General features: G+C 43.8%; 1 protein-coding gene across 4 annotated transcripts in view; it reads right to left on the reverse strand.

Moving 5' to 3' along the window:
• Positions 1–3,011: 3,011 nt before the first annotated feature.
• The window catches only part of WDR59 (WD repeat domain 59), a 93,039-nt gene continuing 79,644 nt past the window's right edge, over positions 3,012–16,406 (reverse strand). For all 4 annotated transcript variants that reach the window (XM_004754004.3, XM_004754003.3, XM_045076306.1 and 1 more), the window contains 3 exons: positions 14,462–14,588; positions 14,165–14,307; positions 3,012–3,882 (listed from right to left, as the gene is read on the reverse strand). In XM_004754004.3, the coding sequence (XP_004754061.1) occupies positions 3,647–3,882; positions 14,165–14,307; positions 14,462–14,588 (506 nt within the window). In that variant the 3' untranslated portion in view covers positions 3,012–3,646. The remainder of the gene's footprint in view (positions 3,883–14,164; positions 14,308–14,461; positions 14,589–16,406) is intronic.

Below are 16,406 nucleotides of genomic sequence, written 5' to 3' on the forward strand. Positions count from 1 at the left end.
AATTTTTTTCTGCATCTACTGAAGTGATCATCACATGGTTCTTACCCTTTCTTTTATTAGTGTGGTATATCACATTGATTTGCATATACAACTACCTTTGCAAGCCACAAATAAATCCCACTTGATTGTGGTGGAAGATTTTTAAAAATGTATTCTTGGATTTGGTTTGCTAGTATTTTATTGAGAATTTTTGCATCTATATTCATCAGGATGTAGTTCTCTTTTTTAGGGGCGTCTTTATCTAGTTCTGAGATCAGGATAATGCTGTCCTCATTGAATGAATTTGGAAGTTTTCCTTCCTTTTCTATTTTTTGGAATAGCTTGAGGAGTCGGTATTAACTCTTCTTTAAATGTTTGGTAGAATTTGCCTGTGAAGCCACTTGGTCCTGGACTTTTATTTGCTGGAGTTTCTTGATTATTGATTCAGTTCCTTTGCTGGTAATCAGTCAGTTTCCTATGTCTTCCTGTTTCAGTTTTGGTAATTTATATGACTCTAGGTATTTACCCATTTCTTCTTGGTTGTCCAATTTGTTGGCATATAGCTTTTCATAATATTCTCTTGTAATTGTATTTCTGTTCTATTCGTTATTTCTCCTAATTTGTGATTTATTTGGGTACTTTTTGTTTCTTTTTAATAAATCTCATAAAGGCATATCAGTTTTATTAATTTTTTCAAAGAACCAGCTTCTGGTTTCACTGATCTGTTCTATTTTTTTTTCCTTTTCTTGGTTTCTGTATCATTTCTTTAAAGATTTTATTTGACAGAGAGAGACACAGTGAGAGAGAGAATACAAGCAGGGGGAATGGGAGAGGAAGAAGCAGGCTTCCCACCTAGCAGGGAGCCCGATCTGGGCTCTATCCCATGAGCCTGGGATCATGACCTGAACGGAAGGCAGATGCTTAACAAATGAGCCACCCAGGCGCCCCGGTATCATTTATTTCTGCTCTGATCTTTATTTCCTTCCTTCTGCTAGCTTTAGGCTTTGTTTATAGCTCTTTTCTAGCTCCTTTAGTTGAAGGTTGTGTTGTTTATTTAAGATTTTTCTTGCTCGAGATAGGCCTGTATTACTATCTATTTCCTCTTAAGACCACTTTTGCAGTACCCCAAAGGTTTTGGACAAGTGTGTTTTCATTTTCATGTATTTTTAAAAATTTCTTCTTTTATTGCCAGGTGGACCCATCCATTGTTTAGTAGCATCTTATTTAACCTCCATGTATTTTTGGTATTTCCAGATATTTTCTTGTGGTTGACTTCTGGTTTCACAGCTCTGTGGCCAAAAAAGGTGCATGGGATGACTTCAATCTTCTTGTATTTGTTGAGACCTGTTCTGTGGCCTCATATGTGATCTATTCTGGATAATGTTCCATATGCACTTGAAAAGTATGTATATTCTGTTGTTTTAGGATGAAATGTTCTGAATATATCTGCTAAGTCCATCTGGACCAGTGTGTTATTCAAAGCCAGTGTTTCCTTGTTGGTTTTCTGTTTAGGTGACCTGTCTCCATTGATATAATAGGGAGGTTAAAGTCCCCTACTATTAATGTATTATAATCATAGACTAGTTCCTTTATGTTTGTTAGTATTGTTTTATGTATCTGAGTACTCCCATGTTGGATGTACACATATTTACAATTGTTATACCTTCCTGTTGGATTATCCCCTTTATTATTATATAGTGCCCTTTTTTTTTTTTTAAGATTTATTTATTTATTTGAGAGAAAGAGAGCAGAGGGACGGGCAGAAGAAGATGGAGAGAGAATCTCAAGCAGACTCCATGCTCAGTGTGGAGCCCAATGCAGGGCTTGACCTTTAGGTCTAAAATGAGTCACTTGTAGGTAACATATGAATGGATCTTCGCCTCAAAATTCTCAGTAAGAAATGAGTTTACACTGTAATCCATTATACATATATGTGAATGTGTACATATACACTCATAAACAGGTCACACAAAATGGTATTTATCCTTTTTATGGTACATGCTCATTATTTCTCCTCTACTCTATTTCATTTTTTTAATGCTTTTTTTTTTAAGATTTTATTTATGTATTTGACAGAGACCACAAGCAGGTGGAGAGGCAGACAGAGAGAGAGGAGGAAGCAGGCTCCCTGCTGATCAGAGAGCCCAATGCGGGGCTCGATCCCAGGACCCTGGGATCATGTCCTCAGCGAAAGCAGAGGCTTTAACCCACTGAGCCACTGAGGCGCCCCTAGTGCTGGTTTTTATATACTAAATTGATTTCACAATCCATTACTGGGTCCTGATCTATAGTTTAAAACAGGGATGTACAACACATTTTGAGACACATACTTATATTTCTTAAGTTAATCCACTTGGAACTGTAAAATTCTAAGAAACAAATACATATTCCAGTAGAAATATGAAAAATATTTCTCTTTCCTGGCACATATAATATGTGAAGAGTTGGAAATCATTCTGAAGAATAAAACAGGTGGACATCTGAGTCACAGCCACTTGGAATGCAGATAAACAAAAAACAGAAAGTCTGTGAGGGAGCCCAAATGAAGAGTGGTAGGAACTTAGGAGAATTCAGCCAACCTTCCCAGTGGCAATAAGAGACTGGAGTATCAATGCCGTGAAGCCAGCTCATTTTCCTTTTGCTAAATGAAATGATTAAAAGACTTCCGGGATTGGGCTCCTGGTGGGGTGTAGCCATTTGAGCATCCAACTCTTTGTTTTGGCTCAGGTCATGACCTCAGGGTTATGGGATCAAGCCCCACATCAGGCTTTGTGCTCAATGCAGAGTCTGCTGAAGATTCTCTCTCCCTTTTCCTCCTCCTCACCCCTCCACACCAGCCCTGTGCTCTCTCTCTAAAATAAATGAATAAATCTTAAAAAACAAAAAACTCTTGGAATTGGAAACTTAAAATATCAAATTCTATTTTATCCCAACCAATGACAAGAGTAAATCAGCATTCCTTTGAAAATCTGAGCACTGACTTTGGTCCTATCCCAAGGAGTTAACTTCATTAGAAAAAAAATTAAAAACAATTTCATTAAAACACTGTTCAATCATCTCCTTTTTTTAATTCCCCAAACAATGACCTGACTTTTATTAGCCAAGGGAGAGCAGCTTGAAGAGAAATAACAAACATAAGATACATCTTTACGGTCCTTTACATCATGTATTTATAATTTAAGTGTCACTTTTAAAAGGCTACTATCCATCAGTTCATTGAAACGTACCAACTTGTATCACAGACTCCCTTATCAACTGAGTTAATGTACACTGTCCTTTGGCTCAGGAGACCATTCTTTGTATCCAACCTTGGTCTGAAATGACTTCAGAAAGGATGCTGTTCAGTGGTTTAAGGTTCACACATTGAAGGTAAACACGGCTCTGGAGGCAGGTGCTTTTCTTCAGGAAGATTTCCACCTGGCTCCATGGCTCTGCACATCTGTCCCCTCCTTCCCGGTGACCTCTATGCCACCAACAGCCAAACGGAAAAGAAGCAAAAGCTCGTGTACTTTTCTATTGCAGTGGTGGTGCGGTGGCAGTCTTTGAGGAGTATGTGCTCCAGTCTGGTCGGGAATGGCTTGCTGGAGCCTCCCTTCTGGTGAAGAGCTTGTCATCCAACATTCATGGAGTCCTCTGGGATTGGCGACAACTTCCCTGGTCCATAAATTCAGAATGTGCTTTCAAGCAGGCAGTGACATCCACACCCGGTGGGACACACCTCCTGGGTCCGAAACCACTCCATCATGTGGCTGGTGTGCCCACCATGCCCGCAGGTCAGGCAGAAATTGGATGATCCTCGTACCGCCACGTGGCAGATGGCACACTGGAATGTGAAGCCTTTGCAGATGGCACACTGTGTGCCGCGGACCTCGCTCCGGCAGTGGCTGCAGTACACACCGAACTCTGCAGATGGGTGGAGGTGGCCAAAACAAGACACGCGGAAGGTTAGTTCTGCGAAACGCAACTGGGCACGGTCAGTAAGAATGTCTTCATGTGAGGAGTCTGCAAGGATTCTATTACAACAAAGATTCTTTTTTTTTTTTTTAAACAGCAGATGCCCTTCTTCCACAATCTTGCTAAGTCTTACAAAGACACGCTGCTGTCACTGCAGGCTGGGTGCAGGTGGACAGTGCAGGAGATGCCTGGCTGCTGGGAGGCCCAGGGTGAAAAGGCCAGGTGATGGCTACCCTTCATCCTCTCCTATGCTGATGACTGCATGGGCCTGGCTCATAGAGGTGGTCACCAACTGTTGGCTGACAGAACTGACGGACTCAGTGACACCCAGCAACACCTGATCACTGTCACTAGTCCTCCCTATTTGAACACCAAAGACCAGGTGGCACAGATGTGCCATGTCAGGATCCTGCAGTCAGGACCGCCGGGTCCCCAGCAACCTGGAAGAGACCCCGAGGGCTAAGTCCACCATCTGCATGTCCTAGTGCACCCTGGGCATGACCCTGAGCCCAGGTGGCCCATGCGGACCCCCGTCTCCCCTACCCAGCTTCCAGTGTGCTTCCCCAGGAACAGACCACGGCCACACACTCTCCTCCGACGGCGCCCTCTGTCTGGCCCTGCCTAGAGCCTGCTGCCTGCCGCCTCTGCGGGCCTCTGCAGGAAAGGCTGCTTCCATCTGGGGTCCCAAGGAGCGCTGAGGTGGCGCAGCAGACCGCGCCCCATTACTGCCTCAAGACCATCGCCTCTCCCCTGGAGGAAATGCCACCTGGCTTCGCCACCCTTGCCTCTTCGCTGCCCTCACCGACGGCACTCTGGACACACATTCCCACACCCCGTTCTCTCAGGACTTTGTCCTTGGTTTTCTTTCTTCTCTTGACCCCAGTTCTTGGCACCATCCCTGGTGCCTTCAAAACCCACGCCCTGAACCTCTGCTCACCCGACCTCCCCATGCTGCCTTCACCCTTTCTGGCGACAGTTTCCCTTGAGGTCAGACCGAATGACATGGACCAACATTATCATCACATTTTTGCAAGTCTCCCCAACTCTCCCTCCACGGCCCGAACCAGAACCCCCAGGCCAAGGAGCGCTACCAGCTGCTTATCCCACATCTGCCCCCAGCTTTCCTGAGGGAAGGTGCGCCGGCAAGATACACTTCTCACTAAATACACAACAACCGACCAGCAGACTCCCAGGGCTGCCCCGTGGCGGTGCTGCCATTTTCCCGGGGGTGCTTCTTGCCTCCACCACAGCCCGTGTGGCCCTGCCCAAGCAGCGCTCCCCTCCCTCACCTGCTGGCCTCCCCTCTTCCCTCAGAGAAGCCTTCATCTCTAGCCACCAAACCTTCACATTTTCCGACTTCCTACTTTCCTCTTCCCCGTCCACCTCCTACAACAGAGGAAGGCTTGTTTCTTGAACCTGAGCCAATTTCTCTGACTCAGGACAAGTGGCAGTCACAAAAAATGTACCAGTAAAGACTTTTAAAATACATGGTAACCAAGGAAAAATTTTATGATGGTCCCAGTTCAGGTAAATCCTGAGATTAATTAGGCTGGTTTGATAAGTTTGGTGAAAAACAGCCATGTCTTATCCCTCTATGCACAACCTCTAGGTAAGAGTTTGGTTTATGTTCCTGTGAAAAGTCTAATTAGTTTATTTTTTTTTAAATTTTATTTATTTATCAGAGAGAGAGAGGGGGAGAGAGCAAGCACAGGCAGACAGAATGGCAGGCAGAGGCAGAGGGAGAAGCAGGCTCCCTGCGGAGCAAGGAGCCCGATGTGGGACTCGATCCCAGGACGCTGGGATCATGACCTGAGCCGAAGGCAGCCGCCCAACCAACTGAGCCACCCAGGCGTCCCCTGAACTAATATTTCATTTAGTTAATTAATGAGTCATTTGGGGAGATGTAGCCAATTTCTAAGTGGATATAAATTCACAAAGATAGGGAATACAAAAACACTAAGTCACTACGTGTGATTTTAATATTTTTCTCTTGCCTCTTATTGTTCTACATAATGGAATGGCCATTAGTTGAGAAGGACTGGCACGCACCTGGGCCACGCAGATGTACAGACTCACTTCCTGCCAGAAGTGGAGATACAAAGGGATACAGAGTTTGTATGAAATCACAAGCTGTCAAGGTGTCTTTTCCAGAAACCCTGACAAACTTGGGGAATCTCAGGGAAGGAAGCATATGAGGTACAAGCTTTGCACGGGAAAGCTGGCAGAGGCAAAACAAAGCATTCCTGGTTCTCAATGGGCAAACTAATAAGGACAATAAAAAACGTCTGGCACATAAATGATCAAATTATGACTCCTAAGGCTTTATGAAACCCGCAAGCAGAAGCCAGCTCCCAAGGCTTAACACCACATGACCCTACATACAGAAGAGCTATGTGTATTAATTACCAGCAATTACACAAATGTAAATAAAACCAGCAAGATGAATAAGATGTTAAATTAACAGACATAGACGCAGAAAGGGCTGAGAACAAAATTTAGGTGAGCAGACACACGCCTCTGGGGCAGGATTTGGGGGGCGTCCCAAACACCTCACCTGTGCCGCCATAATTACCAAGCACCACATACCACAAAGGAAAAAAAAAAAACCTAAAATCAAAACAAAACAAAACAAAAAAAGCCCCACAAAATCAAAAATCATCTTGTAGAGGAGGAGCAAGATAGCAGAGGAGCAGAAGACCTGAATCAGGGCCTAGGAGTTCAGCCAGAAAGTTATGAAACCGTTCTGAACACCTACAAACTCAACAGGAGATTGAAGAGAAGAAAAGCAGCAATTCTAGGAACAGAAAATCGACCACTTTCTGGAATGTAGGACGTGCAGAGAAGTGAATCTGAAGCCACTGGAAGATAGACTGCGGGAGGAGGGGACGGCTCCCAGCACGTGATAGAGCAGAGCACAAAATCAGAACTTTTAGAAGTCTGCTCCACTGAAGTCTGCTCCAGAGGCTAAGTGGGGGCGGAGCCCTGAGACACTGTGGTCTCAGGACCCTCGGGGTCACAGGAAGACGGGGGTGTATGAGTGTGGCAAAGCTGCCAGGTATCACACCTGGGAAGCCCACATCAGAGCTGGAGCCAAGGTCAGGGTTCTCAGCTCAGGATTACCTTAAACCAGGATGAGCCGGCAGGGGACGCACAGGTGGTGGATCCCTGGATCCAGGCAGACCCTTTCTCTTCTGGGAGGAGCGGCACGCGAGCACGCTGAGACTCCAAACGGGGCCAAGTGCCAGAGATAGAAACACTCGGTCACAGGCCAGGTGAGCATGCACCGCCGCCAGAGAACAGGGAGATGGGAGAGACTAATGGCTTTTCTCTGAGGGAGCATTGAGAAGTGGGGTCCCAGCTCTCGGCTCTTCTGGCCAGCGATTGGGGGGCCGCCATCTTCATTCCTGTTCTCCAGAGCTCTACGGAAAGCGTTCAGGGAACAAAAGCTCGGGAGAGCGAACCTGAGCAGATTACTTAGCCGACCCCTGGCAAAGGCGGTGCAATTCGGCCTCAGGTGAAGACATTTGAGAATCACGGAATAGACAGAAACAGACCCTACTCGGCAAGAACTTCCAGCCAAGACCAAGCTCATTGATTACTGAGAACTGTGAAACTCCAGAGCTAGAGGAAAGACATACACAGAATTCATCGCTTATTTCCCATGATTCTTTAGTCTTTCAAAGTTAAATTTTTTGAAGTTTACTTATTTTCTTATTCTATTTAATTTTTCCTCTTTCCTGTTTTAACATTTTAAACTGTTTTATTAAAAAATCTTTTAATTTTATCTGTTTAAAAATCTTTTTAAATTTTAAATTTACCCCTTCCTTATATTTAACCTTATTTTTTGTATACATATAGGTTTTTCTTTCTTTAAAATATTGGGATACAGTTTCTTCTAATAGATCAAAATATACTCTAAATCTAGTGCATGGCTTTGTTCTAGTCTCCAGCCGGGTCACATTCTTCCATCTTTTTTTTTTCTATTTTTAGCTAACTTCTTACCTTATCAATTCCTTTTTTAGAATCTTTTTAAATTTTCATCTTTACAGTCATATTCCATCCCTTCATCATGTTTCTTCTAATAGACCAAAACACAGCCAAAATCAAATGTGTGATTTAATGCAATCCCTATCAAAATACCATCTTTTTTTTTTTTCAAAGAAATGGAACAAATAATCCTAAAATTTATATGGAACCAGAAAAGACCCCAAATAGCCAGAGGAGTATTGAAAAAGAAAACCAAAGCTGGTGGCATCACAATTCCAGACTTCAATCTCTATTACAAAGCTGTGATCATCAAAACAGTATGGTACCAGCACAAAAACAGACACACAGATCAATGGAACAGAATAGAGAGCCCAGAAATGGACCCTCAACTCTATGGTCAACCCATCTTCAACAAAGCAAGAAAGAATGTCCAATGAAGGAGCGCCTGGGTGGCTCAGTGGGTTAAATCCTCTGCCTTCAGCTCGGGTCACGATCCCAAAGTCCTAGGATGGAGCCCCACATCAAGCCCCACATCAGGCTCTCTGCTCAGCGGGGACCCTGCTTCATCCTCTCTCTCTGCCTGCCTCTCTGCCTACTTGTGATCTCTGTCAAATAAATAAATAAAATATTTAAAAAAAAAAGAATGTCCAATGAAAAAAGTCTCTTCAACAAATGGTGTTGGGAAAATTGGAGAGCCTCATGCAGAAGAATGAAACTGGACCATTTCCTTATACCACACACAAAAAGATAGATTAAAAATGGATGAAAGGCCTCAATGTGAGACAAGAATCCATCAAAATCCTTGAGGAGAACACAGGCAGCAACCTCTTCGATCTCAGCTGCAGCAACTTCTTCCTAGACACACCACCAAAGGCAAGGGAAGCAAAAGCAAAAATGGACTATTGAGGCTTCATCAAGATAAAAAGCTTTTGCACAGGAAAGAAAACTGTCAACAAAACCAAAAGACAATGGACAGAATGGGAGAAGATACTTGCAAATGACATATCAGATAAAGAGCTAGTATCCAAAATCTATAAAGAATTTGTCAAACAACACCCAAAGAACAAATAACCCAGTAAAGAAATGGGCAGGAGACATGAACAGACATTTCTGCAAAGAAGACATACAAATGGCCAATAGACACATGAAAAAGAGCTCAACATCACTTAGCATCAGGGAAATACAAATCGAAACCACAATGAGATACCACCTCACACCAGTCAGAATGACTAAAATTAACAAGTTAGGAAATGACAGATGTTGGCAAGGATGCAGAGAAAGGGGAACCCTCCTAAACTGTTGGTGGGAACGCAAGCGGGTGTAGCCACTCTGGAAAACAGTATGGAGGTTCCTCAAAAAAGTTGAAAATAGAGCTACGCTATGACCCAGCAAACGCACTACTGGGTATTTACTCTAAAGATACAAATGTGGTGATCCAAATGGGCATCTGCACCCCAATGTTTATAGCAGCAATGTCCACAATAGTCAAAGTATGAAAAGAGCCCAGATGTCCATCAAAAGATGAATGGATAAAGAAGATGTGGTATATATGCAATGGAATACTATGCAGCCATAAAAAAATTGCAGCGACATGGATGAAACTAGAGGGTATTATGCTAAGCGAAGTCAATCAGAGAAAGACAATTATCTTATTATCTCTCTGACATAAAGAATTTGAGAGACAGGGCAGGGGGTCATTGGGGCAGGGAAGGAAAAAATAAAACAAGATCAAAGCAGAGAGGGAGACAAACCATAAGAGACTCTTAATCTAAGGGAACAAACTGAGGGTTGCTTGGGGGTGGGGAGGGCAGGAATAGAGTGGCTGGGTTATGGATACTGGGGAGGCTATGTGCTATGGGCAGTGCTGTGAATTGTGTAAGACTGATGATTCATACACCTGTAATGCTGAAACAAATAATACATTATATGTTAATTTTTAAAAATGAAAAAAAAATCATCTTGTAATGGAGATGGTTTATTAAAAAAGTCTTCTGTCTAGGACTATCCCTTCAAGATAAATGAACCTCAAGCCCTTTCTATAAATATAACCCCTCACACGAAACCAATTTTATCCCTAAAATTTGCTGCTGATATGCGATGACCCTTGCAGATGTGATGAGCCCAAGAGGAAACTGCTGGTTTCCAGCAATTTCTAGACTAACTGCAGCCGTGGTAACCCTGGAGAATTTCTCTTTCAATATCTGCTGTTTGCTAGATTTGAGCAGTCCAATTCTTCCAAAGTAATAACTAATAAAGACAAAAATACGTAATGCTTTTGTCTGTGAGTCTCTCTACTAGAATCCCTCCCCTTTGAAATCTTGCAATACCATTTGCAATGGTATTAGGACTCACTATTCATGCTTCAGGATCACTGAAGTCTCCATGAGTTCCTGTTTTGCTTCACTGATTGAAGACATTTTGACAGTAACACCCAAACCACGCCTCATGTTCCCTTGTATGGCCAACAGAACCTGGCATGACACTAATAATAATAGATGTCATAAGGGTGCAATGTATCCATTACCTATCTCTGGGATTCATATATTTTCCTGAAAACTAATTCTTTTTTTTTTTAAGATTTTATTTATTTATTCAACAGAGAGAGATCACAAGTAGGCAGAGAAGCAGGCAAAGAGAGAGAGGAGGGAGCAGGCTTCCAACCAAGGAGAGAGCCCAATATGGGGCTCGATCCCAGGACCCTGGGATCATGACCTGAGCCGAAGGCAGAGGCTTTAACCCTCTGAGCCACCCAGGCACCCCTGAAAACTAATTCTAAATGACAAATTGTTCCAGGCCTTCGTGACTCTCTCTGATAAACTTCCATGCACTTAGATTCTCTGAAAAATACAATGTCCACATAGCATTTTGCATCTTTGCATTCCCTCAAGTACAGACACCAAAATAATCCATATTAAAACAAAACTTGTTTTTCGATACCTAAATCTCCATATTACTCTGGCTTGGTTTTGGGGTTTTTTTTGTTTTTGTTTTTGTTTTTTTAAGATTTTAAGTCATCTCTACACCTAACATGGGGCTCGAACTCACAACCCCAAGATCCAGAGTCACACGCTCTATCGATGAGCCAGCCAGGCACCTTGTTTGGGTTGTTTTGTTTTGTTTTTTAGATTTTATTTATTTATTTGACACAGAGAGAGAGATCACAAGCAGGCTCAGAGGTAGGCAGGGAGAGAGGGGGAAGCAGACTTCCTGCTGAGCAGAGAGCCCGATATAGGGCTCAATCCCAGGATCCTGCAATCATGACCCGAACCGAAAGCAGAGGCTCAACCCACTGAGCCACCCAGGCGTCCCTTGTTTGGGTTTTTTAACTGAAACCACATACATACAGCTTAAAGAGTCAAATAATACTATACGTTTGATTAACAAAACCGACATTCCCCTCCACCCCCTCGCCCATCACTCCCGGGAGGAAATCCTTCCAACTCATTTAACTTTTTATTTCTACCTTCTATCTCCAAACACCCCTTTATGAAGCTAATTTTTAGTTTCCACATTTAAGCATTCTCTACTTTCCCATGGAAGCTTCTTTCACTCCCCAAATGCCCTCTAACCACACACACACCCCGTCCCTCATCTTCCCCACACAGTTTCATTATTACTTGGTTAGATCAGCCTTCTGTTTTCACATGATCTACCTAGGTGAGCGTTACTCGAGCCAAGCCCTGCACCACGACCCCTTTTCCCTTCTTGCACACTTGGCTTTTCTAACTGTCTTATTGTTGTTTGCTTAGTTTGCTTACCGTAATTCATTTGCAAACACTCTCTCAAATGCATGAATCTCTAAAAACAGAGCAGACACTGAAATCCACTAGCTATTTTTCTAACTTTCTCTTCTTGGAGACGATGCTCCTCAGCACCAGCCTGGAGGGGGTCTGCCTCCAGGTCTGCCTCCAGGTCTGCCGGGTGGGTCTCCCTTCATCACCATCCCGACTCCCTGCCTTCCCGGATAGGCAGAAGGTTTACTTTCACACGGGGACTAATCATCTGGGGCAGGATTCTAGGGCAGAAATAATTTTCTGGAGAATTCTGAAGGCAATGCCACCTCATCCTCTCCTTCCCCGTTCGCCACTCCTGCGAGGTGCGGTGCTGCCCATATTCCTTATCCTCTGTGTGGGACCTGTGCTCGCTGGAAGCTCCTGGGTCTTTCTTTATCCCGGGTCTTTCTTCATTGACTATACTAGGTGCTTGGTGCGCCCTTTCAATCTGGAAAGCTGTCTGCCTTCTCTGGAGAACAAAAATTCCTGAGTTTCTTTTGTGACAGAGGAAGGCTCATAACCTGCTCTGCAAACTGGGAGCAGGGACCTGGGGACCCTAAAAAAAGCCACCCAACAATACTCCTGTGTTTAGTCTCACCTTCGTGCCACTTCCTGAGGTGCCAAGCATCACTAAATTCTGAGCCATCACGGTGGGGGGAGCGCAGAGAGGGATGGGCGTTCTGTTGCGTGTCATACTGTTTTTCTGCCTGTCTGTTCAGGCCCCATAAAATCAGTAACCACTAAGCTGTCTCCCTGGTCCCAAATGCTATCAACAACATGATTCTCTTTGCATGGTGATACCTTTTCAGGAAAGCTCTGGATAGATGCTTGTCAGGATGGGGGGCCTCTGGGGGAGAGGACATCGACATGTGTTCAGACCACCCTCTCCAGTGATCTCCCACGTCACCCTTTAAAACTCATCTCTTGGGGCGCCTGGGTGGCTCAGTGGGTTAAAGCCTCTGCCTTCGGCTCAGGTCATGATCCCAGGGTCCATGGACTGAGCCCCGCATCAGTCTCTCTGCTCAGCAGGGAGCCTGCTTCCCTTCCTCTCTCTCCACCTGCCTCTTTGCCTGCTTGTGATCTCTGTCAAATAAATAAATAAAATCTTAAAACAAAACAAAACAAAACAAAAAACTCATCTCTTAGCTCCTTTCAGATCACACTCTTGCTTTTCCTCAAAAACTGGTCTCTCCTTCTGAGTCTGTCTCTGGCCATTCCTCTAGACTTAAGTTGCAGGTACCGGCTTCTCTCAAGGCCCGGAGTGGGTGGGCTCTTCTCTCCCTGTACTCTTCCTCCCTGCCCCCCAGGTCCCAGGTCAATGTACCCATTCTCACAGCTCCAGGACCACCTACATGCTGAGAATGCCCCAAACTGCTAGTTCTTGCCCCAGGCTCCCCTTTGAGCTCCAGACTCCCATCTGGCCACCAGGTGACATTCCAGTCTGACAGCTCGCCCACATCTCCAGCGGTCCCAAACACACCTCTTAACTTTCTTCCAGCCTCTTCTATCTTAGACTGTGGCACCATGACCTACCCAGTTGCCCAAACTGGGAACCTAGGAATCATCTAAGCTTTGCCCCTTCCCCTCAATCCCACATCCAGTTTGTCAGCATATCATGCGGAGTCTACCTCTAGAAAGTATTTCTGATCTACCCCACTCTCCACCTCCATTGACATCGCCCAAGACCAGGCCGTTGAGCTCCCTCAACTACCCCAAAGGTCTTCCAACTTCTACCCCACCCTCTTCCAATCCTTTCTTCGTTTAACAGTCAGTGATTCTCTCAAAATAGAAACCAAAGCATGTCACTTACTTCTTAATACCCTTTGAAGCCTACCATTGGACTCGAAATATAATCCCAATTCTGTACCATGACTTGCAAGTCCCTAATTATCCTACAATTTAATTTGGTACCCCTCTCGCTCACTGTGTTCTAGCCCTGGGCTTTCTCTCCTAATTCAATGTCTGCTGCTCTCCTCAGATGGCTTCTCATCCCTCCACTGCAGCCCCTCAGAAAGGCCTTCCTCGCGCACGGCCAGACATCACCTGAAATTCCCCCTCCCTGCTCTACCTGTGCCAACATCCTTTTTGTTTGCTCATCAACAGTGACCACAACCTATAGTTATTTCATTTTTCTCCCCCACTAGTCTGTGAGTTCCAGGAGGGGAAGGAATGTGCTAGCACTGTGCCTCACAAGAGCTCGGTATGTATTAGTTGAGTAGGTGAATGATTACCCTTCCTTCAAATCAGCATCTGAGTACCGTATGTAAAATTACTTCCCCTTAGAAGAGAAACATACTCTGATCATGAAATGCAAGGGTTTTTGGAAGGTTAGAGAAGACTGAAAATCCCTTAGAAATCTGTTTCTAAGTAAGAAGCTAGAACACTTTTCACTCCAAGTCTTATGTTTAAGGACAAATTAAATTATAGGACCTTTCAGACAGTGACGGGAAAAGAAAGAAGTTCATATTCACCAATGCCTTTGTGAGGATCAGGAGGACAAGAGACAAACTTCAGCACTTCAGCTCGTTTCTCTCTCAGACCCCAGCGATAGAGGATTTCCCCATAGCATTTCTTAAAGTCATCAAATTGCTGGGTATTGGCGGGGTCCAGAAGCCTGGATAAAACTCAAAAGATTTCCTGTCAGTTTCTTTAAGGAAAAACAAGCTCGATCCCTAATGATCTTAACATACCTTTCTTACAGCAAGAGTCTTGATTTTGGGGACTCTAAGCATTATGAAACTGCAGCTCTCGCCAGGGAAGGTTGTTACCTTTTATTTTTATCATGCTGATCACGTTCTCGTTCACGGGGGTCACTGTAGGTAAGACTCCCAAAGCGGATTTCTTCTGGAGAAGACTCTCCCCAAGGTGAGGAGACATGTTCTGCCTCTCTTCCCGCTGAAGCAAATCGAACAGGAAGGGAAGAGAGAAATCAGAGAAGGCGTAGAAATTGTCTGGAAACTCTCATAATGCAGAGTGTGCTCAAGTTAGCTGCCAGAAGAAAAATAAGCTAAGGGGAAGATGCTGAGAAATGTACCTAAGGCTCTTCCATAGCCTTGCCTTTTTATTTACATATTTACTGTTAAGGTAACCTAAGAACGAAGTACATACAACAATTAAGCAGCAGGTTATGGTACAGTGATATAGGATATTAGATAAAGCAGTCATTATTGATAAAGACTTTTTAAATGATGTGAGAAAATTCTCATGATAAAATTAAAAACAGAACACAAAATCATATATATATAGAATGACCCTTCACACACACACACACACACACACACACAAACACACATACACGCAAATTGGGAAAAGTGTTTTGGAATGTTAATAGACAATATTTCTAGGTGAAGGTTCAGTGATGATTATTTTCATCTTTAATACTTCTTTAATAGTGGGCATGTATTATTTTTTTAAAAGATGTATTTACTTATTTGAGAGAGAGAGAGAAAACATGTGTGTCTATGTGCACATGCAGGGGAGAGGGGCAGACAGAGGGAGAGAATCTCTAGCAAACTCACATCCTTGATATCATGACCTGAGCTGAAACCAAGAGTTGGACACTCAGCCGACTGGGCCACGGAGGTGCCCCCATGTAATTACTTTTATCATCAAGAAAATCAAAGGAACAAGGTTTCTGTCTTCCCTGCCCCACCTCCCTGAATGGGTTTTCCAGGAAAGAGAAACTTCACTTTGTTGAAACATTTTAAAATTGCAAAACATTTTAAAGTTTCATAGCTTTTTTTTAAAGATTTTATTTATTTATTTGACAGAGGGAGATCACAAGTAGGCAGAGAGGCAGGCAGAGAGAGAAAGGAGGAAGCAGGCTCCCTGTTGAGCAGAGAGCCTGATGTGGGGCTCGATCCCAGGACCCTGAGATCATGACCTGAGCCGAAGGCAGAGGCTTAGCCCACTGAGCCACCCAGATGTCCTAAGTTTCATAGTTTTAAAACTATTTTAAATAAAATGAATTTTCCTGACTTCTTGTGCAAAGAGTACTGGTAAAATGTTTTTCTGCATGGCCCAGATTGGCAAGACAGTGATATTCTCTCAGGAAATTATTTGACACTGTACTTACTGAGCACAAACTGCTGATTTTTGTTTGGGTCTTTTTTTTTCTTAATACTTTTTATCTCTTCTTATCAAATTACTGTAACTATGTCTTCTTCGCCTGCCCTGCCTCTAACGGGCTCCACCTTTTATTTCCAAGTCTCTGTATCTGTGGCTTCTCTTCTATAGACTAGGAAACTAAATCACTAAGCTCATGCAAGTTCTACATAAGAGAAGAATAAATTCTGAGTAAGAAAAAAAAAAAAAGGAAGGAAGAAAAGAAAATTAAGATGATTTTTTAAAAATTTCAAAAATCCAGAAGCCACAAATACACTTGTTAAATAGACCTTTATGGCCAGCTGGAATCAGGCTCATCTTTATTTCTCTACCTTGAAAGGTGGCACGTGGGAAGAGACAGCTAACAAATGGCCCTACCCCGTCTGGGTGGGGCAGGGGAGGGGTGCACATGAGGGAGAAAGGATGAGGGTCGGGTTTACCGGGTGAACACTGCAGTCCCACTGCCAGTCTTTCAAGGTTACAAGTTCAAAAGCCACCCAGTCGGGCACAAAGACATCCCAGAAACTGGCCGGTTCAAGTCCAGGCCTTGCTAACGTCAGCATCCCCATCACATTAAATTGGAAGAGAAATGAGGAACAAGGAAAACAC

This window comes from Mustela putorius, unplaced genomic scaffold (genome assembly GCF_011764305.1).
Source record: "Mustela putorius furo isolate JIRA1106 unplaced genomic scaffold, ASM1176430v1.1 tig00000174_pilon_pilon_pilon, whole genome shotgun sequence".
In the NCBI taxonomy this organism is placed as follows: Eukaryota; Metazoa; Chordata; class Mammalia; order Carnivora; family Mustelidae; genus Mustela; species Mustela putorius.